Source organism: Pithys albifrons, chromosome 9, assembly GCF_047495875.1.
Source record: "Pithys albifrons albifrons isolate INPA30051 chromosome 9, PitAlb_v1, whole genome shotgun sequence".
Classification (NCBI taxonomy): Eukaryota; Metazoa; Chordata; class Aves; order Passeriformes; family Thamnophilidae; genus Pithys; species Pithys albifrons.
Window position 1 is genome coordinate 21419182 of NC_092466.1, and position 26495 is coordinate 21445676.

Below are 26495 nucleotides of genomic sequence, written 5' to 3' on the forward strand. Positions count from 1 at the left end.
CCCTTATGCATTTTGTAAGGTAGGTACAGGGTGTCTTAAAGGGAACAATAGGACATTCCTGAGTGCTTAAACAACTGCTGTTTCCCCACCATCACCCCCTCTAAAAACTGAGGAGGGCTTAAGGACATTTGAACTGTTCAGATCAAGGTTACTGAGACTTCAGCTGAAAAAACATACTGGGAGGGGCACAGCTCCCTGTAATGCTCCTGCTTTGGTGAGTAAGATACCCAGGCTCTTCCTGTTATCTGATCATGTACACAAACACTCCAAATTCACCAGACCAGCTGGGAGAACTTGGCAAACCCTCAGGGAATATCTGTGCAAGGGGGAGCTGGCAGCACTGTCAGACAGACGTGCACCACACAGTATAGCTCAGAGGCCAGGCTGTAACCACCTGGTAGACAAACTTGTCCAAGGGACCAGCACGGATCTCTTGATAGAAGATCTTGTGCTTGACCCAAATACTCATTTTGGCAACAAGCAGGTCCGACTCATGAGCACAAGATCAGCAAACTTCATCTCCCCTTCCTCTGACAGGAAACCATCCAGCTGATCCTGACTGTCCGACCCCGTCACACATCAGGTGCAATATTGGTTACTGTTCTACTGGACAGAAGTGGACAAAGAAGAGCATTAACCTTGACTGTAATGCTTAGGAGGGAGCAGAAGGACAAATAATTAGGTTATAGAATGGCTCTGGTTAATTGTTATCATCTCTTTGCCCTGCTGGAGTTAAGTGCCTTCTTTTAGGAACCCTAATGTTTCCATTATTCTCACACAGGTAACAGCCAGTTGGGATCTCAGGACATCTGGGCGCTGTGGAAGCGAATGGCACTGCTGGCCAGGACCAGCATATGCAATGGAGAGAAGGTAAGGACTAGTCTTTTCTTCCAGGCATCAACAACCAGAGATAAATCTTGTACTACCTCCTCCCAACACTCAGCAAAAATCTCCCATACTGTTGCCTCACCTGTACAACTGTGGGCAGGACCTCTTCAGAGCAGCAGAAGACAGGCCCAGCTTGTTCTGGTTTCTCAATCGTGTCTTCCTCATAAGATCTCTCATTCTCCCCCAAGCATGACTCTCACCCTAGGGAGCAAAACCAAACCACAACTTGAAGGACCAGTGGCAAGTTTCTAGCAGACCTCATCTGATCAACATGGGATGCTTTGGGGTACTCCTGTGTGGTGGGGAGAAGTTTCTTTCAGTTAGGGATCAGGTCCCACAAAAGAATTTTTAACACTGTGCAATGATACCTAGTGGCCAGCCAGTACATGTATAGGGTGCAAGGAGACAGGATGGAAGAACTGTGAGTAACACCATCCTTTTCTATATTTTGTTTGGTAGCATTTCTCTGTCTAGGACGCTGCTGTTCTTTCTGACTTAAGGTTTCAGAGAGTGAGGGCACCTCACTGATGAGTGCCGAGCAGCTGCCTAAGGGCACAGTTTTACCTTATTGTTTTACTGTACTAAAGGGAAAAGATCTGTTTGGTTTCCTACCTCCTCACATGCGCCCAGGGGGGCCTTTACAACAAGAACCGAAAAAGCAATTTGACTCTCTTCCCCTTTCTACTAGGCCAGGTGCACTGGTATCAGCCCTTTTCAAGGTGGTGGCTTTTGTGGACATGAATTAGAAGAGATCAGGTCTTTGTTTCCCTGTCACGTCCGCAAGCCACAGCTATTGGGCCCTTACATTTGAAATGCTAATAGAGATTATCAGGAGGTCAGGAAGTCTCAGGAGGTCATCCCTCATGTTTATTCTCTCTAGGCTTAGGTCACCTGGACTCATGAACTAAAAGGAGCTATGCATCAAAAATCTTCATGCATTTTTCTTCCATATTGTTTTAAATTTCCTAAAATGATGGCTGGAAGAGCTTGTGGACAGAACAAAAATGATCATGCCCCAGAACGAGAATAATCGATTCCATTTCAGTGAAGTTCTCAAACCATTATCACATTCAGGGCATTGTTCTGCCCTGTCCCGAGGTTCCTGCCCACTGTGCCACCAGCAGAGCCATTACTATAGGAGTTGTGGCCACTTTGAGAGCACAACCTAGCAGCTGTCCAACCACACTACCAGTCCTGGCAGTGCCTATTGCCGTAACTTTTCTTGGGGCTCTGCAAAGTTTTTAGTCTAAAATTTCAGAAGAAGTCACGGGCTCAGCTGAGAACTGCAGCAGCGGATTCTGTGCTATTGAGTTAATTACCTGTAAGCGAGACTGTTTACTCATGGAAACAGCAAACCTTTGTGTTTACTGCTAGGATTAATGTGTGCTGTGGCAGGGTGCTGGAGGCCTCAGCAGTTAGTCCCTCGTTTTGCTGGTGTTGTCTGAGCAAAGCCAGCACTGCTGATACCGCAGAAAGCCTGAGCAGTTACCTGCTCCCTAGGGCTGTCGTCCGCAGTGGGGGTGGCAGAACAAGGGACCACATGCCGTAACTCGTAATACTCGCGTGTCTGTTACTTTGATAGCAACCTTCAGGGGTCAACAAACCCTTTTTGTTCATGTACAATGCTGTGCACTACAGAGGCTTGGTCCCTGATAATGCAGGAACAAGTTAAATATATTCTGCAAGGGCAGTACATACCGAGATGTTCTTGCTGACGTCCAGACCCTAAAAACAAAAGGCAAGTACACTGATAAATAACAAGACAGTGAGACCATCTCCCAGTGCTGGCAACAGACTAGGCTTTGTTCTCAGCTCTGCCCTGGAATACACCCATATCCTTGGTCAAGTCTTTTATCTCTTTCTATTCAGTCCTCCACATGTGTGATAATCCCTTTCTTTTTCCATCTCTCATCTCGCTTTTGTATTTAGACTGCCAGTTCATGTATATAGTGTTTAGTACCCTGGGTATGAGTGTAGCAGAGAGAATTCCCCTACAATACCTACACTGTAGGAATAAATGGGGTATTTCATGTTCAGGTTACAAAATCCAATACTAAGTGACAACACTAAGGTGTGATGTAACGAGAGAGCATGAGGATTCAGTTTAAAGAGCATGGAGCTTGGTTCTCCAGACCTATGAAATCATCAGGATTTCCCACATGCTTAAAATATTCTGGAAGCTGGCCGGAAGCAAGCCAGAGCATGGAGTACCTTTCAGAATTCAGCCTTAATTTGGTTTCTGAAGTTCATCGAAGTGTTTGTGACCTATTTGCAACTTTGAGGTGGAACTGTCATGAGAAGGTCTTTCCCGTGAGAGACCTACTCCTTCCTCTTTCCTGTTGTGCTGGGAATACTCTGATTAGAGCCTTTGCCCTGGCATTTCAGCGCTTCTGATCCCCACCGGAACATGAAAGTGCTGAGGCAGCTGCAAACAATGGGAAAGAAAGGGAGACGAAAGCATTCATCCTGCATTCCTTGGATCTCAGTGACACAGATTCCCTGAAACATGCTTTGGGAACTGGAGCTAATCACACTGATACACTGTTAGTCTGGCAGTAAATGTGACCAGCTAAGGATCGATCCACGAAACGTTTTGTATGGTAATGAATGCTTGGTTTAATCTCACTAGTATCAGTAGTGAAGATACTTATGAGAGTCCCCACACTGAGCTATTTGGAGTTGGTGAGGGCTAAATCTCATGCTGCTGTCTGCAGTGTTCCACTCCCCTGCACCAGTGATCCAATTGTGCCTTTCTTGGCATAAAGACATAGTCCTTCTTCATTTAAAGCTGGGAGTAGAGAGACACAGACGACCCTGGCTCTCACTACCCCAGCCCTGCTTGATAGGAGACCTGATTAGCTTGTTGTCCTGGCACCCCATACTAATCTGCCTGAGCTGAATTTCTCTCTGCTTCACCAACAGGTCCCCTCAGGGTCTAGCTCCAAGCTTATCACTCACCTTTCTTACTGCAGGATCCTTTGATGGAAAAGCCTGTCCCTCAGCCATACTACCAGCTTCTCTGAACTCATTCTCCTTGTTCCTGTTGTTTGATGACTTCCTCAGCCCCACCATCAACTGGCTCTTTCCTGATTCCAGGTATCTCTCGCTTCCTGCAATAAAATGCAAGGACTTGTTCATGTTTCTTAGCAGTGTCCTGATAGGATGGCCCCTGGGCAGTACTGCCAGCAAGTCCTGACTCCAGATGGGATGAGACCCCATGTGTCTTCATGCCACACTGCAGTGGAAAGAAGGTAAATGCTATAATAAAGTGCCTGATCATGGCCGGACCTTCTAATCGTTTCCTCATGGTCTTATTTTTCTTCCAAAACTGCTCTGAAAGTGCTAGGAAAGGGTATTTTTGAACTTTGGCACTAGAGATCCCAAAGGCCAGTAATAACCTGACTCAGTCCTGCTAGGAGAGGTGCTGATGGTCTGTGTTTCATCAAGTATTAGAGATAGGCTGAAGTCCAAGGTTTGAAGTAAACTAATTAGCCTCACTTAGTGAGCAGGTTCACATCTAACATTGGATCCAGACTTTTCTTCTGGCTTTATCATTGGTAGGCAGAGCCCAGTTTTCCTTAGCTTTCTCTAAAAGTTGGTCTCTGATCCAAGCTTTGCAGCTGGGGCTTGTTTCCACTTGGTCTACAGAACAAGTCATCCTATAGGAATGTGTTCTGTGCCCACTTGAGAGGGTAGGAAACTAGCAAGAGGCATAATGCTTTCCATCTTAGATCAAATCTTACCTTGCCTGGGGGGATTTTAAAGCCATATGGAGAGGCTTTACTAATGGATACACTCAGGCATGCTAAGTTTCCAAAGGAAAGACCACTTCATAATGCATTTGTCCTAATTTTTATAGCCACAGCTGCACAGCAAAAAGCGCTGCTTCACACATGAGAAGCAGCAAATGTTAAAATCCTAGGTATAGACAAAGCATTTTAAATTGCTTCTCTTGGCTTTCCAGATAAGGTTTAGCTCTATTAACACCTTACTCTGTTCCCAGTTGTCTTTCCTAGGGAAAAGAAAGTGGCTAGTCAGCTTGTTTGACCAAGTGGTGGCAAATAGGAAGACAGATTAGAGGTATTTGAACTCACCATTGCAGCTGCACAGCTTTTCAGTGTTAGCTCCTATTTCTGGGATGATGGAAAGATCAGAAGGGTTTCCAGTCTGAACCAAGAGGCTGTGAGGTCTGCTCCTCCCAGCAAAAATTGTTTTCATGTCTTGATATGATTTGAGGAAGATATTGGCAGCTCCACAGGAGCAATGCTGTAGAAGGTACTCCTATATCAGACAAAAAGAAACTATACAGGCTCTGAGGCTGCAACTGCCCAAGGTAACTGGGTGGTGTGATGTTACAGGCAAATTGCAATAATTCCAGCCCAGGGATATCCATCCTTGTCCCAAGACCCACCAGAACCCAAATTACTTAATTCTCTGAAAGGCTGAGCAGCCCTGAGTCAATAATACAGAGTTTTCATGGCTTCATTAGTACTTAACTTAAAATGCCTGGTACTCAGCATATTTTTGCTTTGTTTCCTAAGAGGAACTGAATACAAGTTTCTAAGCACAGAGCTGCTCAGCTAAGGCATTAGTGTAAATAAACAGATCAGTTATAACAGTGACTCACATTTTAAGATAATGTTATTTGGTTTGGAACATGCACAAACAAAAATATCTCGTATTTTTGTTGGTGGGATGCCATAGTTCTCTTGCATGTTACCAGTCAGATTGACTGTATGTGGTACTTCAGCCAGAGTACATCTGCTGTAGCTGGTGCGGTGGGAAGGGGGGACTTTCTACCTTGCGCGACCATATTGCACAAGAGTTTAGCAGGGCAGGAAGCAAGAAGAGCTTTATCCATCTAAAGCAGAAAGGGAACCAAACTGTTTATTGGTTTTGAAACCAGAATGGGCCAACACCAGTTTAGCACTTCTGGAGTCCCCCAAGCAATTGACAGGTTCAATATCACTTCTTGTCTGGATATGTTGTCCCAGCAGCATGGCACTTTGCATTACCTATACCTTCGGGAGGGGCTTTGAAAATCTGATGAAAGATGCTGGGTTTGGCCCATGATCTTACAGATTTCCCTGTAAAGCAAAGGATGTAGGGCAACAGTGTTCTCTTTGTGTCCCACGATCAGTGTGTCATCAGTCTCTGTGGTGATGTCTGTACTACTCTCAAGAACAGCATTTGGAGCACTGGTTATCTACAGTCCTCATGACCAGATCTTAACATCACACTAACCCATCTCTGCTCTGGGGCTTGTGTTTTCTCTAGTCATGTCTGGGACATGGAAACCTTTCCATGCTCATGGAAAGTGAATATGGTTTGTAAAGGACCTTTTGGACACCCTCCAAAATGTGATGTGGACAGCAATCTTCACTTCTCATGGCAAATGGGATAGTAGTGTTCCTCTTCTACACAGAGTGACTATGGGTGAAGAACAAAATGAAGGAAAGCTGCTCAAATACAGAAAATGCAGGCGCTACAGAGATACCTGAGAGAGCACCCAGTTTTGTAGAGCACACTGTAAGTGCTGATTATTACATCTGGGGATCCAGTTCTCCAGTGAACAATATGGGACAAATGCATCTCAGAAGGCACTGCTGAGAGATCTTGAAAAATACTGAAAAGATCAAGGTTTCAAATATTTAAATGAAAGCATGGTGCCTTTCATTTCAGTGGGAGCTGGGGAGGGGGCACATACACCAGATGAGTTTGCAGCTTGGAAGAGCTACTTTGAGCAATGACTCACAGTTGTAAAGCTTCAGGAAATGCGTTAACAATTCCCAGGCTCTATGTAGGAGGCTGCATTCCTCTAGGCAGGAGATGGGTACATGGAAATTACGGGCTACTTTGCTCTGCAACCTGACTCAGAACTTGGCTTTGGCTCTGAGGAGGAGTTAGTCACCTACTGCGGATCCAGTCCCAGCAGGTGGGAGAGCAGCACCAGGGGAAGAATGACGCTATTGGGAGAATAAAAGACTCACCACTGCACAGCTGGGAAGAAATAGTTGAGTGTCACAAACTCCTTCTGTTCCTTTGGGGAGTGATAAAATAAAAAGGCAGGGGAGGAAAAAAGCTGGAAACCTGGTGTGATAACTGAAGAAAAAGAACTGCAAAGCAGAGATGAGGCAGAGCTGAACAAAATATGGAGGGGCTAAAAAATGCTGATTAGGTGGATGCTGAAATGATTTGTAAATTTCAGTCAAATTCCCCAGTTAGCTCTGGCTGATAAAATAACAAATGGGAACACTGAGATGTTTCATGTCAGAGATTCTTCATCTGGCAGCTCAGAAGCACAGGAAGGGAAAGCATGAAGTTGGGTGGTAGTACCACTGCTTCTCTTTCCCATTGTGTCTGTTTTGTATGAAATTCTGGGATTTGGACGGTTTGAAAACAGAAGGAAAAGAAAGATCTTTTAATACAAAACACAGTTGATAAGGAGGTGTGGATTTTCTTTTGATAGCAATGAGGAGAGGAGATGTATTCTTGGAAAGTTTAAAACTGCAGAGAAATAAAAGCTATTGACTTAGAGCTGGCCATCACATGAGGTGAGAGGGGTTCTTTTTAACTCCACAGAAGCAAGTACTTCTGGGAAGCAAAACTGAATAGGAACAGAAACCCAAGCCCAGCCTCAGAAACTAAGCCCATTGTGGTGGGCAAGGGCTCTGGAGACCAGAGGACCCAGCCCAGGCAGGTGTTGGATCTGGTACATCAGCATCTTTTGAAGAACTTTCTGTCTGGGTCATGACTGTATAATTTAATGGAAGATACTATGGTGTCTGCTTACCTCTTTTATCTGGCTCATCTTCTGCTCTTTCTGCAAGCTGCAAACTTGTTTTTGGAGACGCAGGTTGTGCTCCTGCAGCTGCCCAATCTTTTCAATCAGTTGGCAGATATGTTCTAGGTATCCCAGACCAGATCCCAGGGTTTTGCTGTTACCTTGGTTCACCTGCAAAGACAATGCATCTTGGACTATGGAATAACAACAGAGTAATTCTGATTAGCAGCTGAGAGCCCTACACACTCCTCACAGTCATGTTTGCTGTGGTAAAGACACTCAGTCTTTCCCTTCCAAGGGGCTTTGGTCATAGACAGATTTGAGCTACAGCATTGTTAGCTGGAGCTCTTTCCTGGATTGCTCAGCAATATCCACCTTCAGAGAGACTCTTCTGACTGATCACAGGCTGACACAGGCATGACAACCTGCTTGTATTTACACCTCCCAGGCTAATTTTTGTCTTTTACTAGCCACACAACCCTTGCAAACAAATACGGTTCCACTGAACTGTATAGATGGCTGGGGCTAGTATGGCTCACTGAGCCTACAGTCCTCAGTGCAAATCACACTTACATGTACTGAGGCTGAGCTTGGCTCCTACGCAAAGGTTGCATTCATTTGCTGCATTATGGCCAACACAATGATACATTTTTTCTGCTGTACTCAGACCCTCATCACTAGTGAGTCTGTGAGAGAGACATGGGCCTGAACCAAGCTACCAAAGTGAAAGAACATCTTCCCACTGGTCTTTAGCAGATCCCAGTTTACATCCCTGTTTCTATTTTCTTAGTCTTTAAGAGATGCCTGAAGAGAGTTTGCAGGATCAACTTTGCTGTCTGGCTGGAGCAGGATAATCTCTACTACCAATCTCTCTTTAGCCAGGACCTGCCAGAGTCTCACTGGTGCTCAGCCGAGGGCAGTGCCAGAGACAGTAATCCTGTGGAAAAAGAAAAGCAAGGATGCTTCCCAGCCTCTTGCTCTGCACCTCACTGTTTCTGGTCCCAGGGCTTCCCTGTGCCCAGCAAGTGTCTTCTTGCTGTGAGCAGACTGTGTCGAACATGATGCAAACAAATACATGCAGAGGCTCATTTCCACCTTGGCGCTGCCTTCTGATGTGCGTGTGATATCAGTAAGTAAAATAAGCCTCGATCTATACAAAAGCAGTGCTCTAAGTTTATCTTACTTCAAAAAATAAGTTCCCTCTACAAAAGCAGGAAGCTTACTCTGTCTCCTTTCCCACAACAATCTACATTTTTGGGGAAATGCCAGCCTTGGGACTCTTCCTGTCTTTTCATTATGTCAGAAAGCTCATGGTGTGTTCAAAAATAATCAACATTAGGATTTACTTCTTTTTAAACAAATGATGATACAACATTATTTATAAACAGGTATTATTATGTCCAGATGGTTTTGTGTCTGGGGCTGGGACAGAGGTTGTTGATTCCAAGCCAACCAGTCATTCACATTCACAGTTTTTATCTTACTCTCAGGCAGAGCTTGCAGAAATGATGGCAAGACAAAAGTTACTAAGCCATAAAACTGAGTACTTAGTGTGGTGGTGCAGTGAGAAGGAGCACAGCCCCAGAACCCAAAGGGAGAACAGAGCCTATGTGCTGTCTGGTGAGAAAAGCTTGAATCCAAAGCACTATAATCAACACATCTGAAAGCAGCTGGGGATTTGGGGGTGCCTGGCTTCAGAAGCATGATGAGGGTGATCAGACAGACACAATTTATGAATCAAACGGTTGAAGTTGCTCTAGGAAAGTAACAACATAATGTATAAGTAGGTGCCAGATTTGCTTTTAGGTACACGAGACTAAGCCAGACCCTCATCTGGAAGAAAAAGAGTCAAAGGCTCTCAGCTTCACTGTGCAGAGTTACTCCTATTATGGTTTTGACCCTGCAGAGTTAAGGTGCACCACACTGACTTTACACCTGTGTAACTAAAAAGAGATCTCTGCCCCTGTCAGTGCTCACCTAAGTTTTGGGGACAGGTTTTCAGGATGTGTATCCCTGGCAATAAACCATCACAGTTGTGCCAGCCCACAGATTTCTTAGGAAGTTTAAAAATACAGGATCAGTATCTGCACTGGGAACTCTGGCTAATCTAGAGCTCTCTTGCTAATATTTTGACTAGTGTAAATTTTTTTTCCTCTGAGACTACCCCAAGTTGCAGAGGTGGAAGCCTGTCCCTCTTGTTTCTGTGTACCACTGTGCTCACTGCAGCATCTGAGCACTACAAAGATGTGAAGTTCAGTGGGAGCTGCAAGACTGATAGCTGCTGTCATTCCAATTGATGTATAATAAAAATCTGCATTTCTGATAATTTAATCAGCACTTTGTCCTGCCTCATTTCAGCCATTATCAGTTATTACAATATATGTGGTGTGCTTTTCTTCAACTGGGCTCAAACTGTCCTGGGCTGGACCTGGCAGCAGGAGCTAAAAGTGATGGGAAGCTTGCCGGAGAAGCTTTTCTTCATTTGTGCAAGAGCTCAATGATGTGTTTTGCACGAGCTTAAGTTTCTGTGCTTCATGCAATGCTCCTAACCTTCTCTTGTGCATAGTTTTGAGTTATACTATACTTCATAAATCCCTTACTGCCCACTCTTGCCACATTAGCATTGCTGTTACAGAGGCAGCATGGTCGCTGTGCCCACCGCCACCAAGGAATGGAATTACAAACCTCCCATCATGGACTCAGAGCAACTGATTAGTGACACCACAGGCTGAGCGGGAAGCATTTGTCACTGGAAGCTGACAGCACCAGAAGGCTTGTGAATAACAGGAAAGAGAGGGATCATGCTGTATATTTCTGATGGCTCCACCCTGCTGTCCAGGAGGGGCTGTGCTTGCTGATAGCTTCTGGTTTCCTCTGTGCAGCACGCACAGGCTACAGGGAGGACCATCATAGGTTGCCTTATTCTTGCCCCAAACCAGACCACTCTGTAGAGAAGCATTTTGATTGCTTTAGCCCAGGATAAACAGCACTGCATGAATAATGACGTTTTTTTCATTTAATGATGACAATGTTCTTGCCCTCTCTCTTCTTTTAGGGGTGCGGGCTGACTTTAAACAAACTTTATGAAGCGTGAGGAGCTGTTTGTAAAGCAAAAGCATCAAAAGCTATATATCTTCAAACTGACTGCGAACATTTAATTTTGCTTAAAAGGAAATGCTTTTATTTAGTCTTCAAAGTGCTTTCTCTTGTTGTTTGACAGCTTCCACTTTCTTTCATCTTTCCAAATGCAGGCAAATTTAAAAATAACAACAGTTCAAAACAAAAGATCAGAAAGCTTTGTTTATGAAATGACGGACTGAAATGATCTGATGTATATTTTCAGCCAAAGCCATTCACCAACTGAATCCAAATGGTCAAAACATTTGGTCATTTCCAGTCTCTCTGTTTCAGCATTTTCCTTCCTGTTCTCTTGGAAGTGGCCTCAGCAGTGAGAGAGGTCAGGAGGATGTCAAGGAGCAAGCTCATCCAGAGACAGAATCCTTTCTCGGCTGTGGTGAACCATATGCACAGTGCTGTTGGCATTGCCACAGTCAGCTGGGCTAGGGAAACTCAACTGCTCTCCTGTTACTTAAAGTTGCATTCCCAAAACAAGCAACTGAACTGAGGAAGTTGCTGTTACCTGTAACTAAAGAATGCTGTCACCTAGCATTAAATATAAACCAGTGTAAGCACTTTTGCATCTCTAGCAACATTAACGCAGCAGAAATTGATGTGATGGAGCAATTTGGCTTGCCAAGCAGGGTGGGAACACCCTGTAATGGCCTGCTTTCTTTCAGACAACACTGATTGTATATTCAGGGATATCTGAGTCCCTCAGAAGGCATCAGACCATGGAAGACATTGGCTTCTAAGTACCATGTTTGTCTTGGATAGGTTACAGGCAAATGTGAAAACCACAGAGTAAGCCTGGAGCAGACTGTCAGCTGGGATGAACCAAGATGGATGTGTCAGCTCTATGGGCAATCACCTGGACGTTGCTTCTGAGCAGGTCTCACTGTGTCCTGCCCGTGTTGTGTAACAGTGAAGACAGGTCAGTCCTGTGCAGATGCAGTAGGGGCAGAAGGCTCTACCGCTGCAAGAGGCTGTCCTGATGCTCTGAGGCACACAGAGCAGCAGCAGCCACAGGGCTGTGCAGCAGCCTATGGGCATTTCCTGTCCCAGTCAGGCTTGGGTGCTACCTGGCATCCCAGCAGTCTGAAGAGTGCTGCCCTTGAGATACAGCAGCCTGGAGGTGCTCTGTGAAGAGGGGCAAACTTCCTCAGCATCTAGGTCACAGCTGTATTTATATAGCTCAAAAAACAAAGACAGAAAAGTGCTCTGGGGCACAGAGCTTTAGCACTCAGCCAGTGAGGATATTAAAAAGGAGGGGAGGTAAGCCACCAAGAGCTTCATTTCCTCTTCAGCTTCTTTCTAATTTATTCTATTGTTTATTTAAATGCTCTGCTTTGGGAAACTGAGGTTCCATTTCACAAAGGATTTAAAGGAATTTCATGGGCATACAGAGCTGTCAGACAAGACCAGTCTGGGATCTGTGCAAAATAGACATCTGTCTTCTGCCATGTGTGAGACAGCTCTGGGGAGGAAGAGACTGCTCAGATAGATTGTGTGTTGCTTGTACTGCCTTGATATGCAATGTTAATAGAGATGTGACATCTCTGACCACCTCCCTTGTTCCTTGAGAGGGTTTGGCATGCTGGAAAGGAAGTCCAGAGCCTGATAGTTCATGGCCAAGGCAGAGGTCATGGTTAAATTACAAGCACAGCACATATCACTTTTTACTTGGCTTGCTCCCAACCCATCTCCCATTCCAATTCATCACTACAACTGCAATGAATACCCTAAAAAGAAATCCCTACTATGCAGTTTGATGCCTTTGGAATGTCTGTGTGACACTTTTCACCTAGTCTGCCCTACTCCATTCCCATTTCTCATGGGGCACTTTGGTCTCTCTCTGTCAAGAATCAGCTCCCCAGTGAGATCTTCCCTTTGCTGGTTCCTGGAATTCACTGCAGTGGGCAAGCAAGGCAGGGATCTGTCTTGGCCACATGATGCTTCAGGCAAAGCACTGGGGTGAGCACTTGCCAGCATCTGCAATGGGAGAAGGTACACAAAAGGGCTTTTTGTTTTCCCATCAGTATCACAGTGTCCCCAGCAATGGGGAAGAGAGGAACCATGGAATGGGACAATTGCTCAAATTATGTCTTTTCAGTTTGGTCCATCACAGCTGTGCTGGAGAGTTAAAATGGCATCTCCAGCTCAAACCCTGCAAAGATCTGAATTTTTGCATTAGCTCACTGCTCATGGATTATTTGAGAGCTGGCTTAACAGGACACAACAGGCCTGGACAGAAATGAAATATCCCTTAGATAAGTTCTTTTCAAATTTCAGAGTCCCAACAGCAATCTAGCTGTTCCCAGGGATGATGACTAACTTCATAATCTTCATTTTGAGACCAGAATCAAGTCCATCCTCTAGTCTGAGGCTTTTTTGAAACAATGGGTCTCCATGAGCCATTTGTCATCCTTACCCAGACCTGATATTTATGAATTACTTCAGAATTTTACTGCTATGAAAAGAGATTTAAAAAGCAATTACCATTAGTTATGGATTACAACAATTTCAGGGGAGATATTCTAAACTCAAATGTATCCTAGTTTGTGATATATAGGACTTGAACCCTGACTGGGGTTTGGACATACCTAGATCTAAGATTCAGTTTAGGTGTTTCTTACCTCACTCAGTCTACAGCATTCATCCATGTATTCATCCAGACTGTCACTTGTGGGGTACTTCCTCAGTTGATGTCCATGGATCTGAAGGTCTTGCATGCTGCCAAAATTCTCTGGGAAATTATCAGCAATTGTCTTTGGCTCTTCTATGGGACCTGAGGTGGAAAGAGTGCTTTCCCTGGAAAGGTCCATCTCTGGGGTAGGTTCCTTTTCCAGCAACTGCTTGTCACTCTGGTCAAAATGTTCATCAGGACTTTCTTCCTGAGGGACGCTTAAGTCTTCAAGGGAAGCTGTAGGACCCTGCACAGCATTGGGCTCCTGGCTATAGTAATAAGCTTGTTTTTCGCTCTCTGGATCTTGGAGGCTGACTTTTCTGGCATGTTCGTTACATGTTCTTGTTAGCTGATGATCAGTTTCTGGAGAAGAAGAGGTGCTAAGCACACCCGAGTCACAAAATGAGTCTCTGCTGTGAAGCACAAAGCTCTTCTCTGAGCCAGTCGGTGTTGATGGAGAATTAGCCCCACTTGGTAATTCAACCCCCGAGTCCTCAGATTCAAATTTGGAGAATCTGTGAAGCCGGCACTTGGACTCGAATGTGCTGAGGTCAGGCAGGGTTGGTACATAGTCGGTGTTTGCTGGGCCATCTGCATAGTCTGGATCTGCTGGTGTGGTTACTGCATTTGGATCTCCCAGGCAGTCTGGTGGGAGTCTGGCACCGGGAAGATGGGACTCTTCTGTGCAGGCTATGTCAGCTGGAGCCTCTGGGATTAACCCTGGATTTTGAATTCCTTCATTGCTCAGTATCTTCATGTGTGTTAACACAACTTTGTCCTCAGCAGGTGGGCTCTTCTTACCTGCTTAAAAGAAAACAAGTAGAAGGTCACAGAAGGCAACAAAACTCAGTGTCTAATGCATCCCCTGAGGGATGTGGAATCTGTAAGTGCCTATACTAAGGGCACAGCCCTAATTTGTTTTTCTTGAGCTATATGAAGCTTTGTTACAACAAAAGTTTTGTGTTTCATTTCCCCAGAGTCCTTCAAGGGGATTCACAAATGCTCACAGAGATCTGATTTAGTGAAGAGTAAAACAAAATCTCTTTCCACAGGCTTAAGTGAGTTTTGGGTTGCAATAAGCAATTTGAAAGCTGTTTGGCATTCTCTGGAGTATTCTCTGCACACATACAGGTGACAAAGAGCAAGTACTGATAAGAAAAGCAAATAAGGCACTCTTTTTCACTCTCTGTATGTTTTTAGGTATGAAGTAATTTCTTTAAATGAACTTACAGTCTATTTGTAAAAAAGGAGATGGTGCAGCTTTGTTCAAAAGCTTTTTGCATATGAACAAAGAAGGCTTTTTTTCAAATCACAATTATTTTACACAGTAATGTGGTAGAACAGTTTCTGGATGAAAGGCTGATCTTCAGGAGGTGAAGATCTGCCCCCAGGTTCTCTTACAGTTTTTATGAATATAATATTTCATAGTGCAAACTTCTGGATCATGATGGTATGAGAGCCAGTGTATAAGAGCATCTACTCTTTAGCAAACTGCAAATCTCAGTTCCATATCAATCTGTGGATTTGGAACCAGGAATTCTTGCAGTACAAAACTTCCATTTCTCTGGTATCTTTTCCCTTGTTAGTGCCTGACCCAGAGCACCTCAGAGGGCTACAATGTGTACACTTGCTTGGATATCTTAGTTTCTACTTCATTTCCTATCATTCCTTCCTCCCCTTTCCTTTAGTTTTGCCTGAATCAAACCAGCAGCAGCTTCACAAACTCACTCCCAGTAATGTAACTGTGCCTGGGATCTGCACCACCAACGATGGAGCAGGGAGAGCTGTACTATGCAGCTCTCCTTTGTGGTAACCCTGAAAACTCCCCTTTCAGAAATAAGCCATTTTCCAGCTTTCCCTCCTCATATTATATGGATCATTTTCTACTTTATTTAAATTTCCTTTATTTGATCTTGTGAATTTCCTGGGATGCCAGCAAAACATGCCGTTTGCTGTTCAGAGATACCCACAGATTTAATATTTTAGACTGGATTTTCATAAAGGGCAGCCAGTAATAAATAATCCCATCTGATGGGCTCTTTGTGGCACTTGGGCACACAGTGCTTATAACCCCTTGTACAAAATCTTTTATCATATACAGAATTGCACAGGCAACTCTCCAATGCAGAATCATGTTTGGGACAGTCAGTCCCAGACCTCAGCAATACACCAGTAGATTGCTGTGATGAGGGACAAGAAAAAGATACTGCCTAGGGAAATGCCCAGGAAAGCTCCTCAGGAGCTGCCTGTGCTGGGCTGTGTTGTCATTCTTCCACTTTTTCGATAAGCATGAGAGACTCAACTCAGGACAAGGTGACTGGTTTGCAGCTTCACACACAGCAAAACACCAGCTGTAAGAGGAAACTGGGTTCCAGGTCTTGGAAGGAGAAGGTGAAGCTGAGTCACTTCTGATTTGGAGTGATGAGGATCTACCTGTTCAGCTGCAAACACCTCTTGGCAGCAAGAGGCAAAGCACATATCTGGCTTACAGGCTATCCTGATGGAGATGTCTCTCCTGATCACCACCCCAGCTGGCCAACAAAACCACTGAGAGTCAGGAGAAGAGAAGCTGCATTCCTGCACTTACTTTTAAGAACAAACCATACAAGTGTCACTCTTACCAGGAATTACTATATACAGTGGTAGTTCCTTCCCACAGGCTCTGATTGCCTTCAGTTATTAATCATGCCATGCTTTCCTTTGACTGGAGATTCCCTCACTTCTTTCGATCTGCCCTTTTTTTTCTTGCTTAACTGGTTTTACTCTGGCCTACACAAACATTTCTTTGTCTGAAATCAGGAAGCAGCATGTTAAAATGAGGTCTTGCTACTTACAGAAGGAGATGTCAGACACTTTAATTCATATCTTTTATGACTACAAAAGCCACAATGTGTATCAGCAAGTTTGGCTGAAGTAGAAAAAAGTAGAAAATGAGATGAAATCTCTGACCCTCTGTGTGAGGATTGTCTTGATGCCAACAATAAACTCCTTTGCTCTCCCCCTGCTAGCAGTATCACATGGTTTCACAAAAACTTCTTGTTTATCTGTTCTAGGCTGCAAACCATTGATCTCAGCACTGTCAGATCCTGGTAACCACAGTGTTTGAGCATTCTGATTCATCCTCTTAGCCCTTTGCGATGATGCAAAATGTTATCATGCCCCTACCACAAGATCAGAATAGAGGCAAAGGGAGGACAGGATTTTGCAATATGTTTAGGCACCTCATCCTCCTTCATTCAGTGATACTTTCCTGTGGTCAGTGAGGTCATCTGTGCTACAGCAGAGAGATCTCCCATGCTTAAGGCAGTGACCTGAAACTCAAGTTATTCTTGTTGCACCTCACTGACAGAACAGTCTCTCTTCTTCCTCTTTGTTAACTGAGTTAGAATCTAAACCATGGGGATTCCAACAAGCAGATTTTTTCTGCTACAGATCTTGAAAGAGGCATACAAAAATGCACAGCTCTTTCAAGCGTATTGCTAACAAACATCAGAATGGTGCAATTAAAGCTCATCAAATTACAATTACAAAAAAATAAAAGTGAGCCAGACCTTCAGCTACTACAAATTAACTCATTTCCAGGGCCCTTGACAGAACTGTGTTAGCTAGCTAATTTTGGCTGAGGACAGCCTGTAAATGCTTTGTTCAACAATACCAGGGGCCCTGACTGAAGCAAGCAAGCAAGCGAGGAAGGGAGATGAACTTTTGTCTGGTACTGGAGGGAGCGTGCTGCAAGGGTATGGTTACAATCCTGCTCAAAGAGTTCTGAAAGGAGGTGTGAAGAACTTCACAGAGATGAACGGTGGCATTAACGATGGTAAGATGTATTTACTTGTGCTGGAGGACAGCCAGATTTGACACTGCTGCTCCTGGGAATTCAGCCAAGGGTTTTTGTTGGTTTTTTTTTGTTTCTTTTTCCCTGGACTGATTTTCCACACCCCTCTTGGGTGGGGTAAGGTATCAAACGCTGCAGCTTTTAGGCAGCTGGCCGGTACACTGGTATGGCAGCTAGGGAAGGAGTAAGGTTTTGTCTGCATGTTTCAGAATAAGTATAGCTTCTTGAAGCATCTCTGTGTGCCAGGACAAACATTGTTTCAGGTTAGCTTGTGCTACTTGCCTAGTAGCCCTCTCAAAGGGTTATGTGGCTCTGTAATCACCCTGGAGATAAACAGGGTTCCCTGGATTGAAATATATGCCTGTACCTGATGGTGACTGATTATGTGTAACCTTGGGAAAGCTCTTGGCTTTCCTGTGCCTGTACAGCTGGAGAATATGACCGCTTCCCAACTCACAGGGAGGTGGTAACAGTGAACTAGCTAATATTTGCAGGTAATTAGTAGGGAGTGATGTGTCCCAGCTAAGTCCCTCGAAGTTTGCATTGCATTGTTTCCATATTACTTTCTCGGAGATTTCTCTGTTGGCAGTTGGCATAGCCTAACAGAGAAACTGAAATCTTTCAAAAGTGAATACCCTCCCACTAGCTCCTCTCCCAAGGCTTCCCTTTTTTTGAGTTTTAAATCTCAGTGTATTTTTCCACCTGCACAATAACGACCAGATGCCAGGGCTCAGACTGGTGCATAAATAGAGAAATTTCTGACCAGGAGAAAGGGGGCAGGTATCTAAACATGAAATTGCTTTCAAGCAGTTTGTTTATCCCAAGTAAGTTACATGCAAGAGATGAACTCAAAGAACTGCCCAGGTAAAACTCCTATGCATTTCAAATCCTGCTCATGCCCAACTCCTGCAAAAGCCCCCATCTTCCTAGTAAACCAATCCAAAGTTCATATTGAAACCCTTATGGTCCAAAGCACTGAAACACATATTAGATTTTTTCTGGTTTGCATCTATGCCTGTGGCTCAAAGCTGTATTTCACTGGCAATGCCTTCAGTACAAGCCCCATTAAGTTCTGCCACATCCCTGAGAGAGTCCTTGGCCTCTGATGCACTGACTTAAGTATCGCAGCACATGGTCTGATGTATCTGGCTAACTGGTGGATGGGAGGAAGCCAGGTTGGTAGTGGGATGAGTGCTTCTAGTGGCAGTAGAGAGCTATACTATACAGCACTGCCCTTTGCTGCTCTTCTCCCTTCCAGTCTCTGCCAACCTGTCTTCTCCAAATGTTCATCCTCATTTGTAGGCTACTTGGCATGAGGAGAATCTCTGTTAAACGTGTACAACGACTGGCACAACTGGAGCCAAAGCTTTGCTTGTCCCCATCTGCTGCTGCCTTACAAAGGATAGCAGCATTGGAGCCATGGCAGCCTTCTGCTCGTCCCCAGAGCTGATGCAAGGTCCCATGTGCATAGCAAACCCATCCACAGTGGGTGGTGCTGGCAGGGTGAACAGTCCAGAGATACTCAGAGAATTTATTCCTTTCCCCACTACTATCTGCCACAAGACATGCAACACTCTCTACGTTGTAGTTCATAAGGCCAGTACTTTACAAATATACTGTGACACAGGATCAAAGCACCAAAAATAAAGGGCATCACCAGTGACTTGGGTTGTTGGAGTGGAGGGACTTTGCACAGCTGCCCTGCGAAGGAAGACTAGTCAAACCCCAGCACTCCTACCAGTCTGCTTAGCCCTGAGGACAGGAGTACAATACACATGCAAAGCCCCAGAAAAGGTTTTTCAGCATCCCACAGAGGATACGCACACCGTGCCTAGTAACTCCTCTCTGGCTCCAGCTTATAACCCTGGGCCATGCAAGACTGGTTCTGTGATGGGGTTGTGGGCTTCAAGTAACAGTCTAAGAGATGACTGTCGGCTTTTGAAGAATCATTAGGTGGTAGTGACTAGTGAGCTGGAGTCAAACTCATGACCTAGAAATGAAAGACTGCCTCTCCCATTAAGTCTTTGCATTCCCTAGTTTTCCTTCCTTCCTTTACAAAAGGTCTCCCTTTAGTTCTGTCACTGTGCCACATTCTCTAACACTGCTGGCAGTACAGCTCAGGTGGTATTTCCCTTTCGCTTCCAAGAGGTGATTTTTTTCTCACCAATGATTAGGTCTCAATTTCCCAGCATTTAAGAGAAAAGGGGTCACTTCCTTTCTGAAACAATAGGCATTTTTTGCTGCTGACTCTTCCCCCATATGTGCTGAGGGGTGGGGCTGGATGCTGGGACTGTGCTGGCACCTCCTCAGCACCAGCGGTCCCCACACAGGGCTTGTGGGGGTTGTGTTACTTTCCCAGCTGGGCAAGGGCTGTTCGTTGCACAGCCCTGTGGGCACAGGGAGATGTTGCACGGATAGGACCTCAAGTACTCACAAGCATTGGTTTACTTTTATGCTGCCAAAACAACTAAACCCGAATAAAACAACCCAACAAACAAAAAAAATTCCCACCCCAAAAACTGAGCAACCACTACCAGTTGAGGCTCTGGGAGGACAATACATCTCTGCAGAGCTTTGCCATGGATTTCTATGGGCTAGGGATCTCCTCAGCTACCTGGTGCTTTACTGGACTGTTGGAAGACCTGATCCTGGTCCTGGCAATGGCAGCAATGCTGCTTGGCACTAAGGGTCTCCAAACTATCTGCCTTCCCAAAACCTTTCAAGCAAAGCATACCGAGTGTGCTGCTGCATCTTGGGCCACCCAACCTAAGCAAAGGCTTCTCCTAAACAATTAGGACAATCATGAGCCTAAGAATTTCTTAGATATTATTGGAAGGTCTTGTGTCTGCAGTGCACCAGTTACAACTTCTATCTACAATCGCAGAAACTTACGAAGGCTTGAAAATCACTGTCATACAAAAGGCTTTATTTTTAACCAGAGCTGTGACTGGAAAATTCATGCTTTTAGAGGAACACACTCCCAGGTGGTAACTGAATATTTGCATAATAGACTACATTCTCAAAACTTCCTTTTATCCAACCAGAGAACTGAAATGCATGTGGATTTCATGAGATTATGTATGCAATTTGATTTGTTTGAAATGTTGAATGCAAAGACATACTTATGACAAAGCTGAGATTTTACATAGTCCTTGAACAAAAAGCACAAGTTTCTTGGATCCTTTGGCTCCAAGATGGTCTCTAGTCTCACTATTGTGTGTGAAGTTCCTTTGGATCCTGGTTTGGTAGTATAAGGTAACCAGAAATGTTATAGATCCTCACAGCTGCAGCTGGTAATGATAAATCCATATAAAGTAGATGCTGAGAGAAAGATAACAGGGTTCAAGGACTGTGACTTCGGAGGCATTCATTACTTCAGTACATAAGTTTTAGAAGAGGAGGAGATAATTATAGCTCTTTTCAAGCATTTGAGGAGGAATGAGAGGGAGATTGACTGTTTACTGACTGATATAGTTGGATGAACTAAAGAGGAAATGGATTTGCAAGTAGAGAGGCCACTTGACACTTTTACAGCTTGCTTCTATTCATTCCAAGTGACCTGTAAAGTTCTGATAAATTAGTGACCTCTGGTAGAAAGCCCCTGGGCACAGCAGGTCCCCACAGACCACCTGGTTCATTAGTTATTTGTGCAGGCTGGCAACCTTCAGTTTCTAGACCAACACCTGACCCTGTGCATATCACCAGCTAAAGAGCCTCTCCCACTCATTACTGCATTTATCTTGCAACTTATTTCTTTATATATACATATATGTTTTATATATATATATTCATATTTATATATTATATACGGCCCAGTGGGAAAACCAGGACAGGGATAATTTCAATGCACAAGGATCAGTGCCCAAGTCCTCCCTACTCTGACACGTAACCACTTCTGGGGTGGGGGGCTGTGGTTCAGTTCCCACAATTATCTATGGTGTTTATTTGTGTTATTTTTGTCAGGGAGATGACAGCTGTCTCTAAAGACCTGCAAATCCTTCTCCTTGGAAATTCCCATGTGCTCCTTCAGGAGAAAGGTTCAAAAATAAAGGAAACAGTGTTTTCATGAGCAGCCCTGTATAACAGCAAAAGAGTGTTTAGGACACAGCTCACTGATGCATCTGACCAGAAAATGAAAACAATGGAAACAAATACACCATACATTGGCAAAAACTGTGTAACTTAGGAGATCTTTTCCTTGTTCATCTGATCTGCAGGCTGCCTCATATCATGGAGGATTATTCAGGCTGAAATGAACTAGGAGACAGGAGGCCCTTTGCAAGGATGGAACGTGTCCCCCAGGGATGACAGGTATGCAGTAATTCAGGTTTTATTGCCTATAATAAGGTTGGATAAACAACTGTTCAATAGCCCCAGAGACCAAGACCATTTAGACACCAGTGCTTCAACTGAAGCCAAAGAAACTCGTGAATGGTATTGGAAAGGTCACTGTTAACCCATTCTTCATGTGCAGTCATTGCTGTCTTTAGGTAAAAAGCCAGACAGCTCCTTCTGCTCAAACAAGGTAGCAAGGGACAGGTGTAACCATACTCTTGCATGTCTGAAATCTTTTATGGTTGCAACGAGAGCAGTGGTGGTTTGGGAGTTTGCTGCTCTTGCTGGGGCCACACAAGAACCTTCATGAAATGATGAGGAGGTGGCAGTGATGCAGAGTGATCCTGTAGCTGCACTAAACTGAACTTGCAGATACAGGAGATCCTGCCACACTAATACGTCTGCTCTAACAGCTCCCTCAGAAGAGAGGAGGTGGAGACGAGATCCAGATTATATCCCTGTTACTGAGCTGCCACTTAAACAGAACTTTTTTTTTTTTGGTTCTCTATCTTAAGCTGCAGTTGGAGGTGCAACTCTTAAGTCCCTGCCATAAAGCTTGCAAGAAAGCACATTCTTGGCTGAGTAGAGATGGGGTCAGGTCCAAACCAGGACACATATAATATTTGGTGCCTCTTTCTAGCTGAGGTGATTAGGGACCGCTGTCCCTGTTTCTTATTTGGAGAAATTCTAGCTGAATCTCCTTTTGATTCCTCAGTGCTCTGCACGATAAGTCTGTTCCCCCACCAAAGCTTTCACCTATTCTGCCAACAATACTGCTGTGACGGAGCGATGAGAGACACTTTGATGTGGAAGAGCAAGCCTCTTTTACCCTCCTAACCCTACCATCAGGTTTGCACTGTATATCGTGGAGGAAGTAAGTTCATGGTCAAATTACATCCAGGGGATAAAGAAGCTATTTCCACCATACTATAAATTGACGTCTCTTTGAACACTCTCCACATCTCACAGGGATGCTCTCACAGCAGTGCTGCTCTAGACTCCAGACCAAACCAAGGCAAAAGCAACGTGCTTCAGTAGCCTTGCTGGCAACAGTGCCCAGCAGTTACCGGCTAGGGCAACTAAGAGAGACTCCAGCTGACACTGAGGTCTGAGTAGCTGCCCTAGACTGGATAGCTGGGAAACACAATCCAAGCAGTGGATGCCCATGAACATGGCATCTCTGGTGATTCCATGGGAACTGCTTGTGCTGCAGCACTCCAAGGAGGCAGGAGTTTGACACAGCGATGGGAAGTCAGGACCGCAGGAGGCAAAACCACACCAAACAGTGTTTTTCGGTATCTTTACCATCCTGCTGTCGCACAGCAGGCTACATTTAGACTCCGGCAAACACTGTCGGTAGTCACCTCTATGCCAAGCAAACCATCCCAGTGCAGTGATGCTAACGACACAGAAGCTGCCGATCTCGCTTACAGCTGACACAAGGCAAGCTGAGGGGTAAGCAGGGATGCTAAGAGAATTCTGCTGCCTGGGGCTTGTGATCTTTAATCCTGCAGCTCTAAGGAATAAAATATATTGAACCCCGTACGCATGAAAAAGGCGTACTGAGACCATATAATTTGTTTTCACAACAGACTTAAAAAGTTACAAAGCGATCAGCTGCAGGACAATAGCTGCCTTTCCTGTCAGAGTCAGCTCCTCTGCCGAGAACAGGAGTAAGCAAGTAAAACATTTTGAACCAGCGATAATCCTTGTTGAATGGAGATGTACCAGCCTAGGAAGCGACGCGGTGTCCTTTGCAGTGCAGTGACGGGCGGAGGGCAGCCCCGACCCGCTCAGTGCCGCGGGCTGTGTGTGCCCAGCCGCTGCGATGGGTGCCGGTCCCGCTGGGAGCCACAGCGCTCCCGTCTCCCCTGCTCCTCTCTCCCAAGCTTTGCCACATTTATCGAGGTGAAATAAGCCCATTCTAAGAGGAAATCGAACCATTTCCTAAAGCACGATCCTGTTCCCCGCCGGCCCTGGGGCAGGAGCTGACCGGCTGGAGGCTGAAGCCGGAGGGGACGCGCTCATGGCAGGCTTACCTGCGTAGGGACAGAGGCAGCCGGAGAGCAGGGAGCGCAGCATGGGGCCGGGGTGGCAGCGGCGCGGGGGCCCGTCCGGCGGGGCGAAGGAGCCGGGCGGGCCGGGCAGGCTTGCCCTAAGTACCGTCTGCGCGGCCGCGGAGGGGAAGGAAGGGGTGGCGGAGACGCGGGTTTGGGGCGGCGTTGGCAGCCGCGGGGGCCCCGGGTGGGGCGGCAGGCTCACCTCTGCTCCAGGGCGCTCCCAGGGTGAAGCTCCCGTGCCAGCTGAACATCCCGACAGCAGCCGCCCTCAGGGCCGGGCGGGGTACGGGGACGGGGGTGCCATCGCTGCCGGCCCTTCCGGAGCTTTGCGTGTCCCTCGGCGAGCGAGCGGGTCCGAGGACCGTGGTCCGGGATTAGAGCATGGCCGGGCAGCGAGGGCAGTGCTGCCGGCGCGGAGGCTGCGGAGCGGAGGGCGGGCGGGCGCCGGGCCAGCAGTGGCTTATAAAGGGAGCAGCCCAGAGGAATGCATCTCCTCTGCCTGATAAGCCGAGATGACTGGAGGGGTTTGAACTACCTTTGCAACCCCCGGCAGAGAGAGGGAGAGAGAGGAAAAAAAGGATGGGAGAGAAGAAAAAGAAAAATATTTCAGTACTTGCAGAATGTCAATAAACAACTCCCCTCTGTAGTGGCAGGGAAGGCTGGAATGTTTTGGGTGGGGAGGAGAGAGTAAAGTAGGTTTGGTGTTTTGTTTTGGGGTTTGTGTGATTTTGGGTTTGGTTGGTTGGGGTTTTTTTCAGACTTTTTTCTTGTTTTGTGTTTAAATTGCATGTTACGCGTTTGTAATGCAAAACTGCCTTGGTTGTTGCTGGGGCTGCAGGCTGCGGGCAAGAAGGGTGAGGAGAAAGAGGCAGCACTGTCACGGGTGCAAAATCCCACAGGCAGGTCTGTGGTGTCACCCTGCTGAATATGCAAGCCAGGCATGAAGAGTTCTTGGGTGCCCTGGGCATGGTTGAGCCCGGTGGAGTGCTGCCTTAGGAAATGTGGGAAATTAGGTTTAAGCTGTACAAGGTCCCCCAAACTAGCAGCTCCATAACCTATACAGGATCTCTGCTTCCTAAGAAAGCACCAGGCCCTCTACTACTTTCCCACTCAAACCATGAGCACTCAGCAGAAAATGTGCTGCTCCACCGGTTAAACCAGCCTAATTCTGTGGACTTCAGCTGTCCATAGGATCAGTGGCCCCAGGGAGATCACGGAGAGCCAGTAATGCTACAAATGCCGTGAGAAAGTGAGGTGGGAGGGAAGCTGTTGGGGTAGATCAGTCCAGTTGCCCCCTTGCTCTGCAGCTGCAGGTGCCGGTCCTCCTGTGCCTCTGCAACACACACTTCAGAACAGGTATCAACTAAACTGAATTGACTTCTTGCTGTAGCAGTCACTGGAGTTTGCTGATTGGCACCAGCCACAGTCTAAAGACAGAGTGTTTAACTGGCCCCTTTTCCCACTACATTGCTTTATTAATTGCTTCCAAACTTGTGTCATCTGACAAAAGTCATCCTTCCTCCCCAGGCTGGGAGATTCATTGTATTGCTTCCCTCTTGCCTCCCGCTACAGTGGGATGGAGTTTTTGTGGGCTGTGTCTGATTTTCTTGCAACACTTCAGGCACTCACTGTGTACCGAGTGCCTGCTCCTGTTTTTCTGGGAAACCAAAGAGTGTGGTTGGTTGCATGGACATAGCCAGGTTTTCCACACTGTTTGGGCTGGTGAGAAGGAAACCTGTAGGTTCTGCTGGGGAAGGAGGTCCCTGTTTCCTGCACTGAGACAGTCCCAGGCCAGGGAGGTGTGCACTGCTGTGGTCAGTGCTATGTGCTTGGTGTGTGATGTGCTGCTGTGCTCTACCCATGCAACCAGCCCAGGCTCACCATCTCAGCTCCCAGCTGCAGACTTAAATTATCAGACCAGCAGAAGAATAATTTACAGATACCTTAGCGTGAATTCAGTAGCACTGTTAGCAGCCAAAGAAATTCTGGGAACTAAGTATTACCCCTTCACCTTCAGCTCTGCTGCCCATGTACCATTGCATTCTTTCTCTCTGCTCCCTTGCTCCATTGTTTTGTACACTGCTGAGCACACTCCTATACTATCCAGAGACCTTTGCTTTAAGAACTAGTTTGGAGAAGAAAAAAAGCTACAATGCTGATGTCTGTAAATAGCTGCAATCCAAAGTGCACTGAAATGCGTGTCATTCATAGTAAGCAAAATATTTGATGCTGTTAGAAATCTAGGTTTCTAAGGAGAGTCTCAAGCTGGCTGTTTCTAAGCTCAGTTTAGCCCCTTGTGCTCAACTAATGCTTGAGTCCAGCAGAAATGACTGTGTTACTAAATATAATAAATAAAAGAAACCACTGACAGTAATCTTTTGAACACGAATAAAACATCCCCTGGAATGTGCACAAGACAAGTACTCTAGCCCTGGGCTAGGGCAAACATGGAATGAAAATGGCTGGCAATGAGCACAAGATTTCAATGCTCCAGGTATTCTCTCAAGAGGGGGTGTTTGTGTGTATGAAACTGACAATTAAATTGTAAATGCCCTATGTTGACACAATATGTGACAGTAACAAAGCTGTTATTAGTTGTTGTATATGGTTGGTTTTGTCTACACTTGAAAAGTTTTAGCAACATAACTGTGTTTTATGTATTTTTTTCAACTCAGGTTTATTTGCTTTATTAGCATCTAAATGTTTTACACTTCGATAGCTTAGCACTGAATCAGGAAAAAGCATTAGCATGTTTAGGACTTTTATTCCAGTGTAAATGCATCTACCTGA

At 45.5% G+C, this 26495-nt stretch overlaps 1 protein-coding gene across 5 annotated transcripts in view; it reads right to left on the minus strand.

Moving 5' to 3' along the window:
- LOC139675782 (uncharacterized) overlaps window positions 1-24119 on the minus strand; it is a 31567-nt gene extending 7448 nt beyond the window's left edge. For 3 of the 5 annotated variants that reach the window (XR_011698540.1, XM_071563874.1, XM_071563873.1), the window contains exons 1-7: window positions 23908-24119; window positions 13426-14276; window positions 7682-7843; window positions 4983-5169; window positions 3847-3998; window positions 2587-2613; window positions 971-1089 (exon numbers count right to left, since the gene is read on the minus strand). Coding sequence is in view for 4 of the 5 variants with exons in the window: in XM_071563874.1 (XP_071419975.1) it covers window positions 971-1089; window positions 2587-2613; window positions 3847-3998; window positions 4983-5169; window positions 7682-7843; window positions 13426-14276; window positions 23908-23956 (1547 nt within the window). In the remaining variant the exon portion in view is untranslated. Of the gene's footprint in view, window positions 1-970; window positions 1090-2586; window positions 2614-3846; window positions 3999-4982; window positions 5170-7681; window positions 7844-13425; window positions 14280-23684; window positions 23760-23907 lie in introns of those variants that run through there. The other 2 variants (XM_071563876.1, XM_071563875.1) reach the window with 2 other exon arrangements.
- Between the last annotated feature and the right edge of the window lie 2376 nt (window positions 24120-26495).